This window comes from Nomascus leucogenys, chromosome 19 (assembly GCF_006542625.1).
Source record: "Nomascus leucogenys isolate Asia chromosome 19, Asia_NLE_v1, whole genome shotgun sequence".
NCBI classification, from domain to species: domain Eukaryota; kingdom Metazoa; phylum Chordata; class Mammalia; order Primates; family Hylobatidae; genus Nomascus; species Nomascus leucogenys.
The window spans coordinates 40,085,765-40,105,822 of record NC_044399.1 but is presented as its reverse complement, the minus strand read 5'-3'; the positions used below and the strand labels follow the sequence as shown (position 1 = coordinate 40,105,822).

At 37.9% G+C, this 20,058-nt stretch overlaps 2 protein-coding genes across 5 annotated transcripts in view; one reads left to right on the top strand and one right to left on the bottom strand.

Annotated features, from left to right (window-relative positions):
* Positions 1-12,031, bottom strand: part of PIGF (phosphatidylinositol glycan anchor biosynthesis class F) — a 36,216-nt gene extending 24,185 nt beyond the window's left edge. For 2 of the 3 annotated variants that reach the window (XM_003262810.3, XM_030799591.1), the window contains exons 1-4: positions 11,888-12,031; positions 9,855-10,103; positions 8,609-8,700; positions 7,201-7,317 (exon numbers count right to left, since the gene is read on the bottom strand). In XM_003262810.3, the coding sequence (XP_003262858.1) occupies positions 7,201-7,317; positions 8,609-8,700; positions 9,855-10,103; positions 11,888-11,938 (509 nt within the window). In that variant the 5' untranslated portion in view covers positions 11,939-12,031. The remainder of the gene's footprint in view (positions 1-7,200; positions 7,318-8,608; positions 8,701-9,854; positions 10,104-11,887) is intronic. The other variant, XM_012501528.1, reaches the window with a different exon arrangement.
* Positions 12,032-12,148: 117 nt separating this feature from the next.
* On the top strand, positions 12,149-19,982 carry CRIPT (CXXC repeat containing interactor of PDZ3 domain). Of its 2 annotated transcripts, XM_030799678.1 has the most exons (6): positions 12,149-12,185; positions 12,225-12,285; positions 13,762-13,827; positions 14,595-14,649; positions 18,710-18,813; positions 19,103-19,982. In XM_030799678.1, exons 2-6 carry the CDS (start codon positions 12,270-12,272, stop codon positions 19,165-19,167), a joined length of 306 nt encoding a protein of 101 aa, XP_030655538.1. In that variant the 5' UTR covers positions 12,149-12,185; positions 12,225-12,269; the 3' UTR covers positions 19,168-19,982. The 2 variants fall into 2 exon arrangements, with proteins under 2 accessions (XP_030655538.1, XP_003262860.1); XM_003262812.4 differs by lacking the exon at positions 12,149-12,185 and having other exon boundaries at positions 12,214-12,285.
* The last annotated feature ends 76 nt before the right edge of the window (positions 19,983-20,058 follow it).

Below are 20,058 nucleotides of genomic sequence, written 5' to 3'. Positions count from 1 at the left end.
GTTGTGATTCAATATGAATAATGCTAACTACATATTGGAGCAATTTCAGTATAACTAGTAATTTTTTGTGAATATTTATATTATCACTGCAAAACCATAGATCTTTGAATTTTTAAATATTTTTGCTTAAAAGTGAACATTTAAGAAGGCAAACTAATGAAGGCAAACAAGTTAATCTAATTATTTCCTAGCTTATTCAAAATTTGACATGCTTTCTATAGTAAAATTTGGAAGTATAATAAAAGTACTAAGAAGAAGTGAACTAACTCTAGTGTATGGTGGAAACATAAAGACTTGGATTCTTCTCTTATGTCAAAGTTCAAATTAACTTCACATTAAATTAAATGAAAAAACCAGCCCTCCTCCACAGTTATCTATGCACTGTGCTCCTTGGTCTGTCACCTAAACTAGGAAGAAATACTGAGACAAACTGCAGTAAGGATTGAAAGTATGATACATAAAATGTTCCCTGACATTTTTTAATCCATTCAACAAACATTTCTTGAGCACCTACTATTTGATTTCATTCATTTCACTCAGTTCTGACATAGCCCTGCAAAGTACATATTAGTTTTATTCTAATCATATTACATATAAGGATATGTGAAGTTAAGTAGCTTGTCTAAGATCACTTGGCTGCTAAGAAGTAAAAACAGGGCAAGAACCTGTTTTCTGATCCTCAATTACTGGATTCGTCTAACTTCTATACCATCTAATGATCTAGATTCCAATCCCAGCTCTACTACTTCCTGGCTACAGAACTGGGGCAAATCACTTAACCTGTCAGCTTTCTAGGTTCTTCATCTAGAAAATGGTGAAAGTGAGTATCTCACTAGATTGCTCTGAGAAACTCTATAATGAAAATCCTTTAAAAGTTATTAAAATATTTTTGCATTGCTATTTCATGTCATGTGCTATGTGATATTATATAAAATGTTTTACATTACAAATTGATAATTTTTAGCCATAGTCCTCTGGAGACTAGGCTGTTCTCCAGTATGTTGGAAATTTTAGGACAACTTTTGCAGTCTACTGAAGTTTAGGTGACATCAGAGAAATCTAGCAATTTCCTGACATAGGCCTACTTTCCATAAGCAAGAAGAAAGTTAAGTACTGGCAAAATCTAACTCATTATAACTTTTATTTTGACTAGGTAGTACATTAATGTGGTTCAAATTTCAAAAGATAGCAAAGGATATTCAGTGAAAAGTCTCCTTACTTTGTCCTCTAGCTTCTCAGATCCCCTCGCAAGAGACAACAGGTTTTATCAGTTTCTCACGTCCTTCCAGAAACATACATGTATCTATGCCCTCTGACAACTTTTGACATAAATGGTAGCATCCTGTACACATTTTTTCACCTTGCTTTTTTCCACTAACTTATCAGTAAATAAAGAGTTTTGTTTTGGGGTTTTTTTCTGCTTTTATGTGTTTAGTTTTTACAAATGCATAGTACTTCACAGTGTGGGTTAAATTTATCCTAGCCCTATCCCTTATTAAAGGATATTTAGGTAATTTCCAATGCTGAAATGAGTAATCTTATATATTCAACATTTTGTAAGGGTGCAAGTATATCTACTGGATAAAATCCAAGAAGTAGAATTGATGGGTCAAAGAAGTGTATTTGTAATTTTTACAGATACTACCAAACTGCACTTTATAGAGTTTGAACGCTGGAGCTTGCTTCTCAAACCCTTAACACTACCATGTGACCCAGCAACCCCTCTCTTGGGCATACCCAAGAGAAATAAACACCTATATCCATAAAAAACCTATACACAAATGTTTGATGCAGCTTATTCACAATAGCCAAAATGCAAAATGTGGAAAGAACCTAGATGTCCATCAACTGATAAATGGGTAAACAAAATTTGATATATATCCATACAATGGAATATTATTCAGCCACAAAAAGGAATGAAGTACTGAAGCATGCTACAACATAGATAAACCTTGAAAACATTATGCTAAGTAAAAAAAGGCAGTCACAAAAGATCACATATTATAAGACCCAATTTATAACAAATTTCCAGGATAGGCAAATCTATAGAGACAGTAAGTAGATTAGTGGTTGCAAAAAACCACTGAATTGTATATTTTAAATAGGTGATGTGTACGGTATGTGAATTATATCTCAATACTGTTTTAAAAAATACCCACCTCCCAGATATCCCAGTTTACTACGTGTCATGAGCCAGACAAACCCACATCTGGTGTTAATTTTCCCTCAGATTTCTAACAACCATCTCACCACTTTGCAATAACTCACAATAGGCAACCCTTCTCATGTCTATTTCCAGAAGCAAACCTTTACCAAGGAAACCTTTTCCAAGGAAAAGTGCCATGTTTATTGTAATATTTGGGTGCAGGCACACCTTTTAGATACTGCAGATTTGGTTCCAGACCACCAGAATAAAGCAAATTGTACAATAAAGTGAGTCATATGTATTTTCTGGTTTCCCAGTGCATATAAAAGTTATATTTCTACTATATCATATTCTATTAAGTGGGCAATAGCATTATGTTTTTTAAATGCACATAATTTAAAAATACTTTATTACTAAAAAATGTTAATTATCTGAGCCTTCAGCAAGTTGTAATCTTTTTGCTGGTGGAAGGTGTGGCCTTGATGTTGACGACTGCTGACTGATTAGGGTGGTGGTTGGGAAGGCTGTGGAAATTTTCTTTCTTTTTTTTTTTTAAGACTGAGTCTCACTCTATTGCTCAGGCTAGAGTGCAGTGGCGCAATCTCGGCTCACTGCAACCTTTGCCTCCTGGGTTCAAGTGATTCTTGTGCCTCAGCCTCCCAAGTAGCTAGGATTACAGGTGCCTACGAGCACGCCCAGCTAGTTTTTCTTGTATTTTTAGTAGAGACAGAGTTTCACCATGTTGACCAGGCTGGTCTCAAACTCCTGACCTCAAGTGATCTGCCTGCCTCAGCCTCCCAAAGTGCTGGGATTACAGGCATGAGCCACCACGCCCAGCCAGCAATTTCTTAAAATGAAATTTTAACCATGAAGTTGGTCTCATCAATTGACCCTTCCTTCCAGAAAAGATTTATCTGTAGCATGCCACGCCGTTTGATAGCATTTTACCCAGAGTAGACCTTCTTTCAAAATTGGAGTCAATCCTCTCAAACCCTGCCATTGCTTTGCTTTATTAACTAAGTTTATGCAATATCCTAAATCCTTTGTTGTCATTTCAACAATATTCATGGCATCTTCACCAGTAGATTCCATCTCAGGAGACCATTTTCTTTCTCATCCAGAAGTAATTCCTCATCTGTTCAAGTTTTATCATAATGTTGCAGCAATTCAGTCACATCTTCAGGCTCCTGTTCTAATTCTAGTTCTCTGGCTATTTCCACCACATTCACAGTGTTTTCCTCCACTGAAGTCCTGAACCTCTCAACATCATTCATGAGGAATGGAATCAGCTTCTCGTCAATGTTGATATTTTTATCTCCTCCCATGAATCACAAATGTCCTCAACGGCATCCATCTAGAATGGTGAATCTTTTCCAGAAGGTTTTCAATTTACTTTTTCCAAATCCATCAGAGGAATCACTATCTATGGCAGATATAGCCTTACAAAATGTGTTTCTTAAGTAATAAGATTTGAAAATCAAAATTACTCCTTGATCCATGGGCTACAGAATGGATCTTGTGTTGTAGGCATGAAAAAAACATTAATATTCTTGTACATCTCCAATAGAGCTCTTGGGTGACTAGGTACATTGTCAATGAGCAGCAATATTTTGAAAGGATTTTTTTTTTTTTCTGAGCAGTAGGTCTTAAAAGTGAGCTTAAAATATTCAGTAAACCATGTTATAAACAGATGTGCTGTCATCCAGACTTTGTTGTTCCACTGACAGTATAGGCAAAGTAGATTTAGCATAATTCTTAAGGGCCCTAGGATTTGCAAAATGGTAAATTAGCATTGACTTCAACTTTAATAAAGTCTCTAGCTGCACTGGCCCCTAACAAGAGAGTCAGCCTGTCAAGCATTGAAGGTGGCCACTGACTTCTCCTCTCTAACTTTAAAAGTCCTAGATGGCATCTTCTTTCAATAGAAGGCTGTTTTGTCTCCATTAAAAATCTGTTATTTAGCCACCTTCACCAACGATCTTAGCTAGATCTTCTGGATAACTTGCTCCAGCTTCTACATCAGCACTTGTTGCTTCACCTTGCACTTTTATGTGATGGTGATGGCTTCTTTCCTTAAGCCTCATGAATCAACCACTGCTAGATTCAAACTTTTCTTTTGTAACTTTCTCACCTCTCTCAGCCTTCACAGAATTGAAGAGAGTTAGAGCCTTACTCTGGATTAGGATTTGGCTTGGAATGTTGTACCTGGTTTGATCTTCCATCCAGACCATAAAACTTTCTCCCCATCAGCAATAAGGCTGTTCCACTTTCTTGTCACTCATGTGTTTACTAGAGTAGACTTTAAATTTCCTTTAAGAACTTTTCCTTTGCATTCACAACTTGGCTATTTGGCACAAGGGGCTTCACTTTTAGTCTGTCTCAGTTCTTGACAACCTAACTTTTTCATTAAGCTTAATCACTTCTAGCTTTTGATTTAAAGTGAGAGACAAGTAAACGTTTTCCTTTCACTTGAACACTTAAGAGGCCATAGTAGGGTTATTAACTGGCCTAAATTTGATATTTTTGTATCTCAGGGAAAAGGGAGGGGAGAGAGAGGGAGGGTGGGGGAGGGAGAGAGAGAGAGAGAGAGAACATGTTGGTAGGTGAAGCAGTCAGAACATGTACAACATTTATTAAGATCATCATCTTATATGGGCATGAGCCGTGGTGCCCCAAAACAATTACAAAAAGTAACAGCAAAGACCACAGATCACCATAATAAATATAATAATAATGAAAAAGCTTGAAATATTGTGAGAGTTTCCAATGAAGAGAACACATGCTGTTGGAAAAATGGCGCTGATACATTTGCTTGACGCAGGGTTGCCACAAACCTTCAATTTATAAAACACAGTATCTGAGCAATATCTGAGAAGTACAATAAAGTGAGGAACAATAAAATGAGGTATGCCTGTATTTTGTAACCATTTTACACATGTAAAACTGTGCTACCATTTTTATTAAGTTCCTATCTTCTCTTTACATGTCACTGACGAATTGTTTTAGTGTTATGACCTAACCCCATCTTTCCCATAAGCTCTGTGGTTTTTATTGCCCATTTTGTACGGAACACACAGGCCACATTACAGCAGAACTAATTGTAAAATCACATGACAGTATTTCCCCCAAATACACCCATTATTAGACACAGATTTGAAAACTGGAGAAATCACTAATCCAAAGTAATAAGATTTCAATCCAATTTCACTATTTAAAAATTTCAAACTAAAAGGCTAAAAGCAATTGATACCATTTGGGATATTATGGTAATAATGTAGAAAATGCTTTCAGTTGTTACACTTCGGTTTTCTAGAGACTTTATGAATATTAGAAGACGGTTCCAAGGGAAAACAAACAGTACTAATTCCTTTTTTTTTTTTTTTTTTTGAGACAGAGTCTCACTATGTTGCCCAGGCTGGAGTCCAGTGGTGCGTACTCAGCTCACTGCAACCTCCGCCTCCTGGGTTCAAGCAATTCTCCTGCCTCAGCTTCCCAAGTAGCTGGGACTACAGGCACCTGCCACCACGCCCAGCTAATTTTTGTATTTTTAGTAGAGATGGGGTTTCACCATGTTGGCCAGGCTGGTCTTGAACTCCTGACCTTAGGTGATCCACCCGCCTTGGCCTCCCAAAGTGCTGAGATTACAGGCATGAGCCACCACACCCGTCCCAAACAGTACTGATTTCAAAGGGAATAAGTCAGTAATTTATGAAGCCAAGCTACTCAGCATGCATCTTTTGCTCTCATTGGGCTGTTACCTTTCAAATCACACACAAATACTCTGTTCATTTCAGTTTCAATGCTTTTATCCATTCTTCTTGCACGAGGTGCCTTTCTCTTCCTTCTTGGTCTCACCAAATCATATACTCTTGACTTAAGTCCATCATAGATCATTCCCATCTCCCCCTCCATTATTTACTGATGCTCTGTCCCTTTGAGTTCCTACAGCACTTATTGCTGGATTTATACATTTGTAATCTGATGTTATTTGCTCATTTTTGTCCCTTGAACAGATAAGCTCCCCAGCAAAAGAATCCTCCTAATAAGGCCAGGTGCAGTGGCTCACACCTGTAATCCCAGCACTTTGGGAAGCGAGGCAGGCGGATCATGAGGTCGAGATCAAGACCATCCCGGCCAACATGGTGAAACCCTGTCTCTACTAAAAATACAAAAATTAGCTGGGCATGGTGGCATGCGCCTGTAGTCCCAGCTACTTGGGAGGCTGAGGCAGGAGAATCACTTAAACCTGGGAGGTGGAGGTTGCAGTGAGCCGAACTCATGCCACTGCACTCCATCCTGGCGACAGAGCGAGGTTCCGTCTCAAAAAAAAGAAAAAGAATCCTCCTAATACTTCAGAAACCACACAGCTTAGCATAACACAGAGCACAGAGTAAGTGCTCAAGAAGTTCTTCCTGCTGGGTGATAAATAAGAAAGAATCAAATAACCTTCTGACTTTCTTAGCTAGATCTCCACTATTTCTGGTGCATATCATTTAAATGACTTTCAAGAAGCTAAAATTTTAACTTAGCCATGCTGAAAATCTATACGGCCGCCAAGGAAATGAAATCTCATAAAACTTGCGCTCTGGTATCTTATCACGACAAAGGCTAAACAAGAAATTATCATTGTTATACAACACATTTTTAGATTGCAGGCCCCACTTCTACCTTATAAAATGTATGTAAGCAATTTTATTTACAGCAATTTTATCACAGTGCCAAATTATCCCAGAACCATGGTTTTCAAGGCTTTCTTTTAATAGCAGAATTTTTTTTTATTTCTTCTTTTTTTTTTTTTTTAAACAAACAAAAGGCTAGGTGGAATTCTACCATACAGAAAAAAGCAGAGCTGATCTTGCTAATGTGGAGGGAGGGGCTTGTAGTTCTGCCTGCCCTGTCCCCAGTCCGCAGTTGCAGTGACCCCTTAAGGCATCTCTGAGCACCATCAGCAATGAGAAGCACTCAGAATAATCAGCAAATTGCCATGAATAGAAAAATACTTCATTAACTATATTTTAATTTCAATATCATTATAATATAAAATTAAAACTTACCCATTTCTACTGAAAACTCTTAGCCATGCTTTGAGGTTTGGTCCTAACAAACATAAGCAAGGCACAGTAGTAAAAGCAGACAAAATAAGTGCAAATAAAAATGTTTCCAATGCCAACCTAGAAACAAAAAGGTTAATTTTTAAAAAAGTGTTAAAGGTACACATACACATACATAATCTTTATTATATAAATAAAATATGAAATATCTTCCTATGCTTTACTTCGAAAAGTAACATGAATGCCACCAAAATGATGACTATAAATAATTTTACTACCAACATGTAGTTTTAAAAAACAATCTAGCAAATATTTCGCTTTAATGATAGATTTCAGAAGTGTTAAAGACCCTAGGATCCATGCTGAGACTTTCACTGCAAAAACAAACAAACAAAATCCATTTCTAGATAGTTAGCTTTCTCCTCAATAGTCTCTGGAACTTTCTCTACAACTAGTGGTTCAATGTTAACATATATTGGAAACACCTGGAGAGCTGGATAAACTGAAGATTGGCGGGGGCTCTACCCCTAGAGTTTCTGACTGAAGCTTGAGTATTTGCATTTTGATAATGCTGATGCTGCTGGTTTGAAAACCACATTTGAGAACCACTGTGCCAGACACATTCATTCTACTTTAAAATGGATTAGATAGGAACCACCATTTTCCATTACAAAGGTCTTGTTCTCTCCCATCTAGAAAAGAATAACCTGTCAGTTTAGTGTGTGTACGTAAAACTATATATAAATATATATATATATATATATATATAAAAAACGGTATACTTAGCAACACCTATATATGTGTGTGTATATGTATATGTATCTCATCACTCATTTCACCATGATCATTAGTCACTGCTAAACTGAAACTTCTCAAACTATGATAAACATTATGTAAGAAACATTCATGAATTTTGTTTCTAAGAATTTGAAATTTGTCAGTTCAGAAAAAGTGTTAAATTTTACCTTTAAATTATAAACACCAGCTTATTAAGTACTTGAATACAGGAATCAATTGACTTTTGTAAGAAAAACTCCATTCAAGTACTTTAGAGTCACATTTATAAGAACTGATATGCTAATTATAACTAACTTACACATATAATCATAGCAAGTTCTCTCAGAGGGTCTAAGGGCCAAATACTTATTGGTATAGTACAGTTTCTCTACTCTCCCTTCTTTCAACATGCAATTGGATAACAGAAGGCTAAGTAACAAGAGTATTTAATAAATTAAGTTATTCTGGTTTTTTTTTTTTTTGAAAAAGAATAACACTGCTAATGATGTTGGTGTCCTTACTTGATCTATTAATGATGCACATCATGGTTTTTCTCTAGTTGCTAAGAATTAGCACACAGTTTGGTAAATGAATGTTTTAAAATATAAATTTAGGGTAAAAATTTCAAACTTACTCTATTAGTGGTGCTCCATACAGAATAAAAATTACATGAAAGGAGAAACAAGACGTAAGAAAGTAGATACAGCATTTCAAAAATCTGGTTCCCTAAAAGAGAAATGAATAACCTGAAGACTCACGATAATGGCTAAAGGACAATAAATTCTTCCATTTTATCTACAAACACAACTTGTTCCCATAATGCGTAAAACAGTTCAAATGTTCTTGGGTATACTCAAATCAGATCACATGTCCTGTACTCAGTCACATACACAACCCTCGATACAGACTAAAAAAGCCTAAAAGGCAAATATCACCTTCCGCCCATATTCTACCCATCTGACCTACATAGGTCGAAAAGAGATTCTGTTTCCATGGTAATATAGAGCTATGTCATTAATCAATATTTATCAAATACTGATTGACATCAGAGAGCTAGTATACAAAAAATAGAGTATTATGCAATGATAGAGGAAATATCTGCAGAAAATAACAATTTTTTTTCATTTTAACACAAAATTCCTGGGAAAATTGCACTAAAAAAGCAAAATACTAAATAATTCTTGAAATCACACTCATATTACACAACTCGTATGAAAAAAGACCTGAACATCTACAAAGAAACATGAGATCTTCTTGATTTAGAGCTTAAGAATATATAAACATAACACATACATTCAGCTTTTCCAATCATAGGCAGTAAATGACCTAACAGAGCTTATACACGGTAGAAAATAATGTTAAGTGTGCACATTATTAGTAATAGCCAAGTGAATATCTACTGCAGTGAATATTCTGGAAAATTGATTCTAATATCTGAAAACTGTTTAGTCAAGGAAGGCCATGTTGGAAACAAGCATTACCACAGGCTTATATTGCAATTTGTGAAAAACCCATTAAGTGGCTTTCAGAAATGCAAAAATAATAAAAATAAACTGCAATGTCTTATTGAGTAAGGTTTAAAGATAGACTGTCACATGTATTTATTTTCAATGGTGACATAAAACAATGACTACATAGGCTCACAATATTATAATACGCTCTGAAGAATTCATAATTCCACAATTAATGCAAGGCAAGGATCAATCGAACATTGTGGGCAGCCTTCCAGCAAGTAACAGGCTACCAATTTGGGGGAAAAAAAATCAGGTTCCCTTTATTCACTATAAATAACTTAATGAAGACTTGACGAATACTTTATTCTTCCATTAAAAGAAACACTAGCTCCATCCAAAAATCGGTTATTAAGACATAAGCCTTACCTTGTGTGATAATGAACTTCTTTTAGAGGATGTATTTGGTTTCACTACTAAATATAGTACTAGATTGACAGCAGTTACAAAACCAGAACAGATGCACAACCATGTCAAGTGTGTTTCCAATATTGAGAAGTTCTCCAAGAAGAGTGATGGGATGAAGACACTTAGGATAATTGAAAATATGCATAAAAGATGGGTATACAGTAGTCTCTTGATATCGGTATCTTTCATGGTGTTTTCTTGGGTGGCTAGCTAACAAAAAACAAGAAAAGAAGAGCATATGCAATAATGACTTTTTCCATTGTCTTAAATGTTTTGACCCCTAAAAATAAGTCATAAAGTCAATTTTCTATGAGCAATGTATTTGTTTCAAAACACAGAAGATGCAGACGTGTAGATGCACATACAGACTTAGCCTTCTATTCTACCTTTGGTTTTGTTAATATGGTACAAACATCTCTCAGAGCCTAAAAAGAACAAATTTACTAATTTCTTAAATATTGTGACTGGTTTCTGCAAAAGGGTCATGTCCTAGGACCAATAAAGCAATTCATTTAAACTTTTTTGGCCAGTATCACAGAGATGAAATCAACTGTGTGGATTAAATTATCTACTGCCTGTTGTAATTATAACCAAAGTTTATTTATGAGGTTTCTAGAATGCATAGGTTATAATTCCAACAACCCCACAAATAGGCTGAATTGTTGGTATTTTTTTTTACTCTTGTCTAACACTACAGTAGTTCACATCTTCTAGCAAATGCCAAATGACACCAAGTGCACATTCCAATACTCAAATGGTGGCCAGCGGAATCAAGAGTTCCAAGAGCACCACACTAAACCAAGGGATCCCAATGCTTCAGAAATACCAAGATGACAACGTCTGTTACAGGTGTTAAAATTCCAACCAAAAGTAGAGCACGAATGGAAGAAGGAGAAAAAAATTACCGTCTCTAAAATACACATATTTAAATTACCTGAGAGCTAATTGTACTGTTAAACAAGGACTTTATTAATTTAAAGTAACAGCCAATATGTTACATTATGGAGTATATTCCAGAAAATAGAACTATCTCAGAAAAAAATACTACACACACACACACACACACACACGCACACGCGCGCGTGGGCGGAGGGGCGCCCACTAGTGCGAAAAGCAGAAGGGCGAACCTGGGCCTTATCCTAATAGCTCTCATTTAATTCACCCAATGCTTTTCAAAGGCAGACATTTTACTGATAAGGAAACACGGCAAACAGGTGAGGTGGTCCAAGGTCCCATGCGCTACAGCCATCTTTCTGGCATAAGGAAATACACTAGGCATGAAGAAGCAAACGGATGGCAAGAAGGGACAAAGGGAAAGTTTCCCACAGATTCTATCTTAAGCTGATTGAGGGAGGGCAAGGGGATCAGGAATCCATTCTCTCAACAGATAGCCCTTCAGCGATTTTTCTGAGCCACCCTCGGAATCGCAGCTGCCATCAGCAGATGTGGATGTAATACAGTGAGCAGGACCCAAACTCAAATGTTTGCTGAATGAATGAAGGAACCAGAGTAGGCAAAGAGGGAACCAGCACCGTGTTAGGCCCTGGCGTGCCCCCAGGACGCCTGCAGAAGTGCCACGGGCATGACACGGCCCACCTCGCCAGGCACCGCAGCGGAGAGAAGGCTCTTCCGAGCGGCCCCCAGAGGAGCCTTCGCGGGCATCGCCGCACCTTCACCGGCAGCCCCACCCCAACCCGGGTCCCCCGGGATTCTGCCCGAGTCTAGGCCGGCGCGAGCGTGGGCAGCGAGGAACCAGCTGAGACGCAGGATCAAAGAGCTCGGGAGTTGAAGACAAGGGAAAACTGGGGGACAGAGGCGAAAACTCGGATCCGAAAGGGGGGTCTGTCCATCAGGGCACGCCGGAAGAGTGGCACTCGAGCTGACGGCGAGCGCGGGCAGGCCGGGGCGCCGAGGCTCAGGGATGCTTCGGCAATTCGCGGGGGTAGCTTGCACCCCGGGAGGCGAGAGCGCCGAGGGAGACCAGCGGGGCTTACCTCACTCTCCCTCCCGCGAAAGGGAAGCGGGTAACTACTGCCTCCTACCATCAGGTACACGGGGCGGCCCAGGCCCACGCGCAGGCGCAGGGTTGTGAGGCGGAGACCCACGGCCGAACAGCCAGTCGCAGAAAAAGAGGGGCGGGCAAATGGGGCAGCCCCGCCTAGCTGCTCGCGTTCAATCCTCCCGCGGCTTTCCAGGTTTCGGGTAGGCGGGAGCGTGGGCTTAGAAGCCGGAAGTGGGTTGACGTAGCCCGGAAGGGGAATACTTCCAAGTTACAGTGTTGATGTTTTCAGCCTGCTGCTGCTGCTGCTGCTGCTGCTGCTGCTGCTGCTGCTGCTGCTGCTGCTGTTGCGGCTAGGGGAACCGTCGTGGGGAAGGATGGTGTGCGAAAAATGTGAGTTAAGGGGCCGCTTCTGCGGGAGGAGGAGGCTGGGAGAACCTAACTGAGCTCTCCTGGGAACTTTGCCTTCTCTTTCTTTTTTCTTCGCCTACAGGTCTCTGATTCTATCCGCTGTCTTTCTACCCTATCCTTTTACCATTTTTGCACCTCCCCAACGACCGTACAGTCCTATATATTTTGTACTCAGAATGGTCTCAGTTCTGCACCTCCTTCTCTATTTCTGTTGCCTTCCCCCAGCCCCAGATCTCATCAGCTCCCCTCCCATATAAAAATGTTCAATTAAACCCCAACGACACCTTTCTGTCTTGGCGATTCCTGACCTTTCCTTTTTATTCATGTAACAAGTATTGTACTCCTGCCAAATGCTAGACACTAGAACCAAAGACTAAGGACTTTGCCTTATTCATTCTCATTAGTCATTATGCCAGGATATGGCTTAGAGTAAGCCCAGAAGATGTTTGAATTGAAAATCAACGTAAGTGCAAATTATTATTTCCCTAACTTAAAACCTTTAATAAATTCTCAGTGTGCAGAGAATAATTTGGGGATTCTATATTTGGAACCTGGCGTTCAGGACCCTCCACACTAAGGCCCCAACTTATTTTTCCAGCTTCATCTTCACTGACCCTTATCCTCTTCACATTTTGACCAAACAAAATACTCTTTGTGCCCATGTGTACTCTAAGCTTTCATATGCCTTTCCTCAGAATGTGTCCTTTATCTAGTTTGCCTTCATCCTCTTTACTCCTTTTTGTTCACAGTCCTATTGCCACATATTCAAATCCTCTCTCTTGCCTTCTCCCCAGACTTTCTTTTCTTGGATTTCCTTAGCCAGGGTTATTTCTTCCTGCATGGAATTTCACCTAGTACTTTAGCTCTCGATTATTACACCTTTTATTTTTTAAGCTAACATTTTGGTTGAATGGTTCTTTTGGCGGGGAGGGTCTGTGATCCCTCTGAGAATCTGATGAAAACTATAGACTCCTGCCAGGAAAAAAAAATGAATATGTAAAAGGTTTGTGTACAACTCCACCTTGTTCACATATCTCTTAAGATCCACCTATGGAACCCAGGTTACAGCTTGCTGTTAAAGAAATTATTATACTATAATCTCTTTAAAATTGTGTCTGATTCATCACTTTATTTTTCTCAGCACTTTGTATAGTTTATACATGATAGATGCTTAGTAAATATTTATGGAACAAATAGACTTACCAGATTTGTTTAAAGTATAAACCAGCAGTGAAAGCTTATTATAAGTCATCTTATTATCCTACAGATTTTACTGAGGGTCAGTCATTCACTGGCCGCAGTTAATATGAGTCTCAGTTGACTGGCTGCTCTCCCAGCATTAACAGGCTCCTACGGTAATAGCATTGATAGTCGATACCATTGTGAACCTTAGGCACAATGTAATGCACCTATTAAATAGTAAATTTTAATTTTCCTTTTACTATCTTGTTCTAACAGGTGAAAAGAAACTTGGTACTGTTATCACTCCAGATACATGGAAAGATGGTGCTAGGAATACCACAGGTATTTCTTCTTTTAGAAAATAGGAATTTAACCAAATACTTACTGTGAATAATACTTTAGCTTTTACATTATTTGTACAATGAAAGGTTATGTGTTCAAAGTATTTTATCTATTAAACATTAAAGAATACTGGGTCCCCAAGTGATTTAATATCTTCTATTTAGTTCTCAGTTACTTGTACGGGTTCCTAATATCAGGAGATAGCAAAATTATTAAATGATTGTCAAGTGATGGCAATATCACAGTATTTGATTTGATTCAGGTTATTTAGAGTCTGTATTTCTGCACTCTTCTGAGGAGAAATTTCTTTTAATCTTCTGATTTTTATATTCTTGAATAAATTCTTTAACCCATTTTACCTTCATTATCGTTAATTACTTATGATGAAATATTTACCTTCATTATTATTAAACACATAGAGTAAAGTATGTTTTCAATGGGTAGAAAAATAAACATTTTCATTATATTCAAGGTCTATGACACTGAAGTAGTGGCTTCTAGATTTTACGCTATGTAGAGTAAATATAGACCCATTCCTAAAGTACTCCCTTGAGTCTGAGAAATAAAATGATTGTATTTTATACAAATTTTACTATTTCCCTAATAAATGTTTTCTTTTTAAGCAGTGTCTTAATAACCTATTAAATGAGGATTTAAAAATTAGATATAGGCTACTATTTTGGTAGAAAGTCAAGGAATGAACTTCTTAATATTATATGTTAAATGTATAGAAATAACCCACTAAAATATCTTTTATTTTGATACAGAAAGTGGTGGAAGAAAGCTGAATGAAAATAAAGCTTTGACTTCAAAAAAAGCAAGGTGGGTAAGAGGATCCATAGATGGGTCATATAAATTTCCTTCTTTTAGTATTAAGTCTGCTGGAGTGAATTTGATGTGCATCATTCCATTTGCAGTAAAACAGAGTTAGATGATTCCTAGCACTCAGAACCAAGCTATCTGTTACAATCCTGCTGGTTTTACCTTATTCCTCCTCACTGTATCAATATATGAAGATATTAGTGTTATTCTCTTACAGTTTCACCAGAAAACATGACTTTTGTTTATCTCCTTCTTAATTATCCTATGAATCAGAGACAGCAGGGAAATGTGGAAAGATCATAAGCTTTGGAGTCAGACCTAAATTTGAATCTAGACTCACTGTCTAGCCTTATGACCTTAAGCAAGTTAAGCAAGTTTCTTGACCTTTCTAAACTTTATTTTTTCCTGAGAATTGGGTAAAAAGTCTCCCATCTTAAAAACAAGTTTTTGATACCACACTTTATTATATCCAGTCTTAAAAATTCGGCTGGGTAAGGTGACTCACACCTGTAATCCTAGCACTTTGGGAAGCCAAGGCAGACAGATTACTTGAGCCCAGGAGTTTGAGACCAGCCTGGGCAACATGTGAAACCCTGTCCTACAAAAGATAGAAAAATCAGCTGGGTGTGGCAGCACGTGCCTGTAGTCCCAGCTACTCAGGTGGCTGACGTGGGAGGATCACTTGAACCCAGGGAGGTCAAGGCTGCAGTGAGCCAGGATCGCACTACGGATCTCTAGCCTGGGTGACAGAGTGAGACTCTCTTTCAGAAAAAAAATTTCGTGAACGCTTTTGTCTGCCATCTGATTTCTTTGCTCCCCTTCACATCAGAAGTTTTCCAAAGTCTTACCTAGACACTTTTTCAGTGTCCTTAAGTTCCTTTCCCTCCTTCAGCCACTCTAGTCATGTGTTATCCCCACAACAGCCCTGAAACTGTTCTTGTTGAGATCACAAGCGACCTTTTAGAGTGACTTCAATCTACTGGCTTTAAATTCAAGCTATATGTTATATATATATATATATAAAAAATAATATTATTATATGTATATAACTCCCAAATTTATACCTCTGGCCTGACTTCTCTGAGCTCTAAACATATATCTAACAGCTTATCTGACATACCTCATTTAATGTCTAACAGGCCACTTCTTTTTCCTTCCGTCTTCTCATCATAGTAGCACCACTCTGTAATCCAGTTGTTCAAGCCTAAAAGCTAGAATTCCTCACTGAGTCCTCCTTTTCCCCTACTTCCCCTATCCATCAGCAAGTTCTTTGGATCTACCTCCAAAATGTAAAATGTAACCTGAAACCACCTGCTTCTGTCCATCTCACTGCTGTTATCCTGTTCCAAACCACTGTTATTTCTTACTTGGAACTGTAATAACTATTGAACTATCTTCCTGCCTCTTCTCTAGTTTCCCCCAGTTGTCTCATAGTAACGAGAGTGATCCTTTACAAACTTCCTTTGCTTAAAATCCGCCACTGGTTTTCTTTTTCACATAGAATAAAATCTAAGCCCCCTACCATGTTCTTACAAGGTCCTCCTTGATATAACCCCTCCCACCTCTCTGGCTTCGTATTGTACCACACTGCTCCTCGTTCATCATACGCCGTCCTTATTAGTTCTGCCAAGCCCACTCCCATCCAAAGAGATTTGTACTTGCTGCTGTCTCCTAGGAGTCTTCCGTTAGAGCTTACGTATCTGCCTCCTTCTTGTTTGGGTCTCAGCTTCAGAGAAGTTTCCCTAATCAGCATCTAAACTAATCTCTTCTTTCCTTTTCCTCATCTCTGCCTCAGTATCCTGTTAGAATTTTCTCTATAATGCTACTATTTGAAAACCTTCCTTGTTTTATTAGATTGTCTGTTTTCTTACTTACTGTTTACCTCTTCTCAGTAGAATATTATCTGATGAGGGCAAGGGCTTTGCCTATCATGTTCATCTTTGGTATTTAGAACAGTAAATACCATGTAATAGTAAGCACTCAGTATATATTTGCTGAATGAATAAATGCCTGTTTTCTGATGTCATCCCAAGGATTAGAAATAACAACAATAAAGCCTTAACTACATACAGTGCCTGGCACATAATAGCATCTTTAATGCAGAGTCACACTATATATTGTTGACTGACTTATTGATGTCTTTGAGGACCATTCTGTTTTTATTGACTGAGCTATTATTTGTACAGATTTTATGGTTTTATATACTTGCAGTTCCTTTATGCTCTCAAACTTACTCTGATATCATTAAAAAGTAGCTGTTACTCTTGGGTACTCTCTCACTTTGGAAAATGTACTGTAGTATTGCTTTGAATCTATGGTACCATTATTTATCAGATGCATTGTTACTTTAAGAAAAAATTCTGCCAGTTTTAAGATTTCCAAGGTTAGGCTGGGCACGGTGGCTCACGCCTGTAATCTCAGCACTTTGGGAGGCCGAGGCAGGCGGATCACAAGGTCAGGAGATCGAGATCATCCTGGCTAACATGGTGAAACCCCGTCTCTACTAAAAATATGAAAAAATTAGCCAGGCGTGGTGACGGGCGCCTGTAATCCCGGCTACTTGGGAGGCTGAGGCAGGAGAATGGCGTGAACCCACGAGGCGGAGCTTGCAGTGAGCCGAGATCGCGCCACTGCACTCCAGCCTGAGTGACAGAGCGAGACTCTGTCTCAAAAAAAGAAAAACGAAGATTTCCAAGGTTCAAATGTGTATTTTTGAATAATAAAATATGGTTTTAAGAAAAAATAGCCTCTGGAAATACATGTCCAAACAAATTGAACTTATTGAAAAGAAGAAGAGTACCTATCTTTTGTGGGGAGTAAAGTGATATCCTCAGCTGGGCGCGGTGGCTCACGCCTGTGATCCCAGCACTTTGGGAGGCCGACACAGGCAGATCTCCTGAGGTTGGGAGTTCGAGACCAGCCTGACCAACATGGAGAAACCCCATCTCTACTAAAAATACAAAATTAGCCAGGCATGGTGGCACATACCTGTAATCCCAGCTACTTGGGAGGCTGAGACAGGAGAATCGCTTGAACCCGGGAGGCAGAGGTTGCAGTGAGCCAAGATCGCGCCATTGCACTCCAGCCTGGGCGATAGAGTGAGATTCAGTCTCAAAAAAAAAAAAAAAGTGATATTCTCTGTGTTTGGAAAAATTAACCTTTGTAAATGGGCTGTTGTGCTATACCCAAGAGAAGACACCAGGTCTAGGATGGTGTCTCGTATCTAGTATATGAGGATCATTACAAAAACTCATTTTGTAGTTAGGGAAGCACATTTAAATCAGAGTATTCTTGCCATTTTAGGGGAAAGTATTTCTTTTTTTCACTCTTGTTACTATAAGATGGCATTTTTATATAGTGGAAGCCCTTTTATCTAAAAGGATTGAGTCAGTTAATTAAAAATGTCAGCTAATGTAAGCAGTCATTAAAAGATACACATACCTTATTTTAAATTAAAGCATGTAACTGTAGATGTATTAATCATTTGGTATTGAAACAAAGCCTTTTGAGCATAAATTGACTGATAAGTGCTCTACATGATTGTCGTCACAAAAATCACAATCAGAATATGTTCAGTATCTTTAAAGTAGAGCAAAAATTGATGCTTGAGGTGTGGAGTTCCTTTCCTAGTGATTTTCCCCCAGTTTTCAACAGTTGTCTTACCCATACCTAATTCAATAGCAATTCAGATGATACCTAGTCATCCTAAAATAGTCACTTAGGTTTTATGGAATCATTCACTCTTTTTGCACCCACATTTCATCAGTTTCCATAATATTTATGTCACACAAATAGAATGACAGATACAATTGATATGGACACGTCAAGAATAAATACTGTACAACTGATTCTTTGTAAGTGTATATCTCACATGGATGGAGCAGAGCAGAGATGTACAGGCGTTATCAGACAGTAGCCATCTGGAATAGGCTAAACCGATCAATTGTAGAGGTTGATGGAGGGATGGAGAGCATTGATTAATCCTGTGTGTTGCGTAAGTGGGGTTATTTGAGAGTGTTTCTAGTGTAATATACAATTTTCTCTCTAAAAAAAACTCTAGATTTGATCCATATGGAAAGAATAAGTTCTCCACTTGCAGAATTTGTAAAAGTTCTGTGCACCAACCAGGTTCTCATTACTGCCAGGGCTGTGCCTACAAAAAAGGTAAGTTTCTTTTAATACCATTTTCTATTCATAAAACCTACTTCATTTGCTGCTAATTTGGTTAACAGAAAAGATGTAGCCTGTCATAAATTCTGTTAGCCAAACACTCTCTTTATCCTAAGGCAAAATAGAACCTAAAACCTGTTTATAATTAAAAGTATATATATATATTTTTTTTCTTTTCTTTTCTTTCCTGATGCTGTTAAATTATGTTTTAAGCTTCAGGATTGACTTAAACCAAACAGTTGGTATTATGATTTGATTGATCACATACCTTCTTTTGTTTCAGGCATCTGTGCGATGTGTGGAAAAAAGGTTTTGGATACCAAAAACTACAAGCAAACATCTGTCTAGATGTATTGGTGGAATTTCTGGCTTTCTAAATTGTTTTACTTTCTGCCTTGAATTTTCAAGACATAGATGTCAACTTACAGAATAACATGTTTTAAGACAATTAAGTTTAAACCAGAGAATTTGATTGTTATTCATTTTGCTCTCATGTTCTAAACAGCAACAGTGTAACTAGTCTTTTGCTGTAAATGGTTATTTTCCTTATAAGCATTTTAAGAACTAAGTGGCAAATTCCATGAAAATATTTCTCAGTTCTGTTCTGTATGCACTTTTATTTAACATTATTCATATAATTCCCCCCCCCCCACTTTACTTATAGATACTGCAAAAGTGAGAAGGAGATAATAGATATTTTGCTCTGAATTTGGCATCCGGAGTTAACATTTCTCCCCTCACTCCCTTACTGGTGTCATAGTTATTAGAATCAGCAGCCTCTTAACTAATTGCAGTTTCATAGGATATATAAATATTTCAAGCCATTATTGCTGAATGGTTCTTTAGTTATTAACCTAGACCCAAATCAAAGACCAGTTGGATTTACGATATTTTTTATTTGTTCTTGCAGCCAAAGTGCCAGTTCCTTTAATATGTGACCAAGAACACAAGGAGCATCCATATGTCCAAATAAATACACTGAATTTTAGAAAAACATATTACTTTGAATTCAAATTGTCATGAAAACCAGAACAGTGTTTGTCCATGTTGCATATAATGAAAATAAATCCCAACTCTGAGAAAAGCTCTTTGAAGCAAAAACCAAACTTTTTTTTTTTTACCTCCTGTCTTGCCCCCTAAAAGAAAGAAAGAAAGCAAACATCTTGACTCTCCCTTTTTAAAATTTGTTTTTTTTTTTTTTTTGGATACAGGATTTCATTCTGCTGCCCAGGCTGGAGT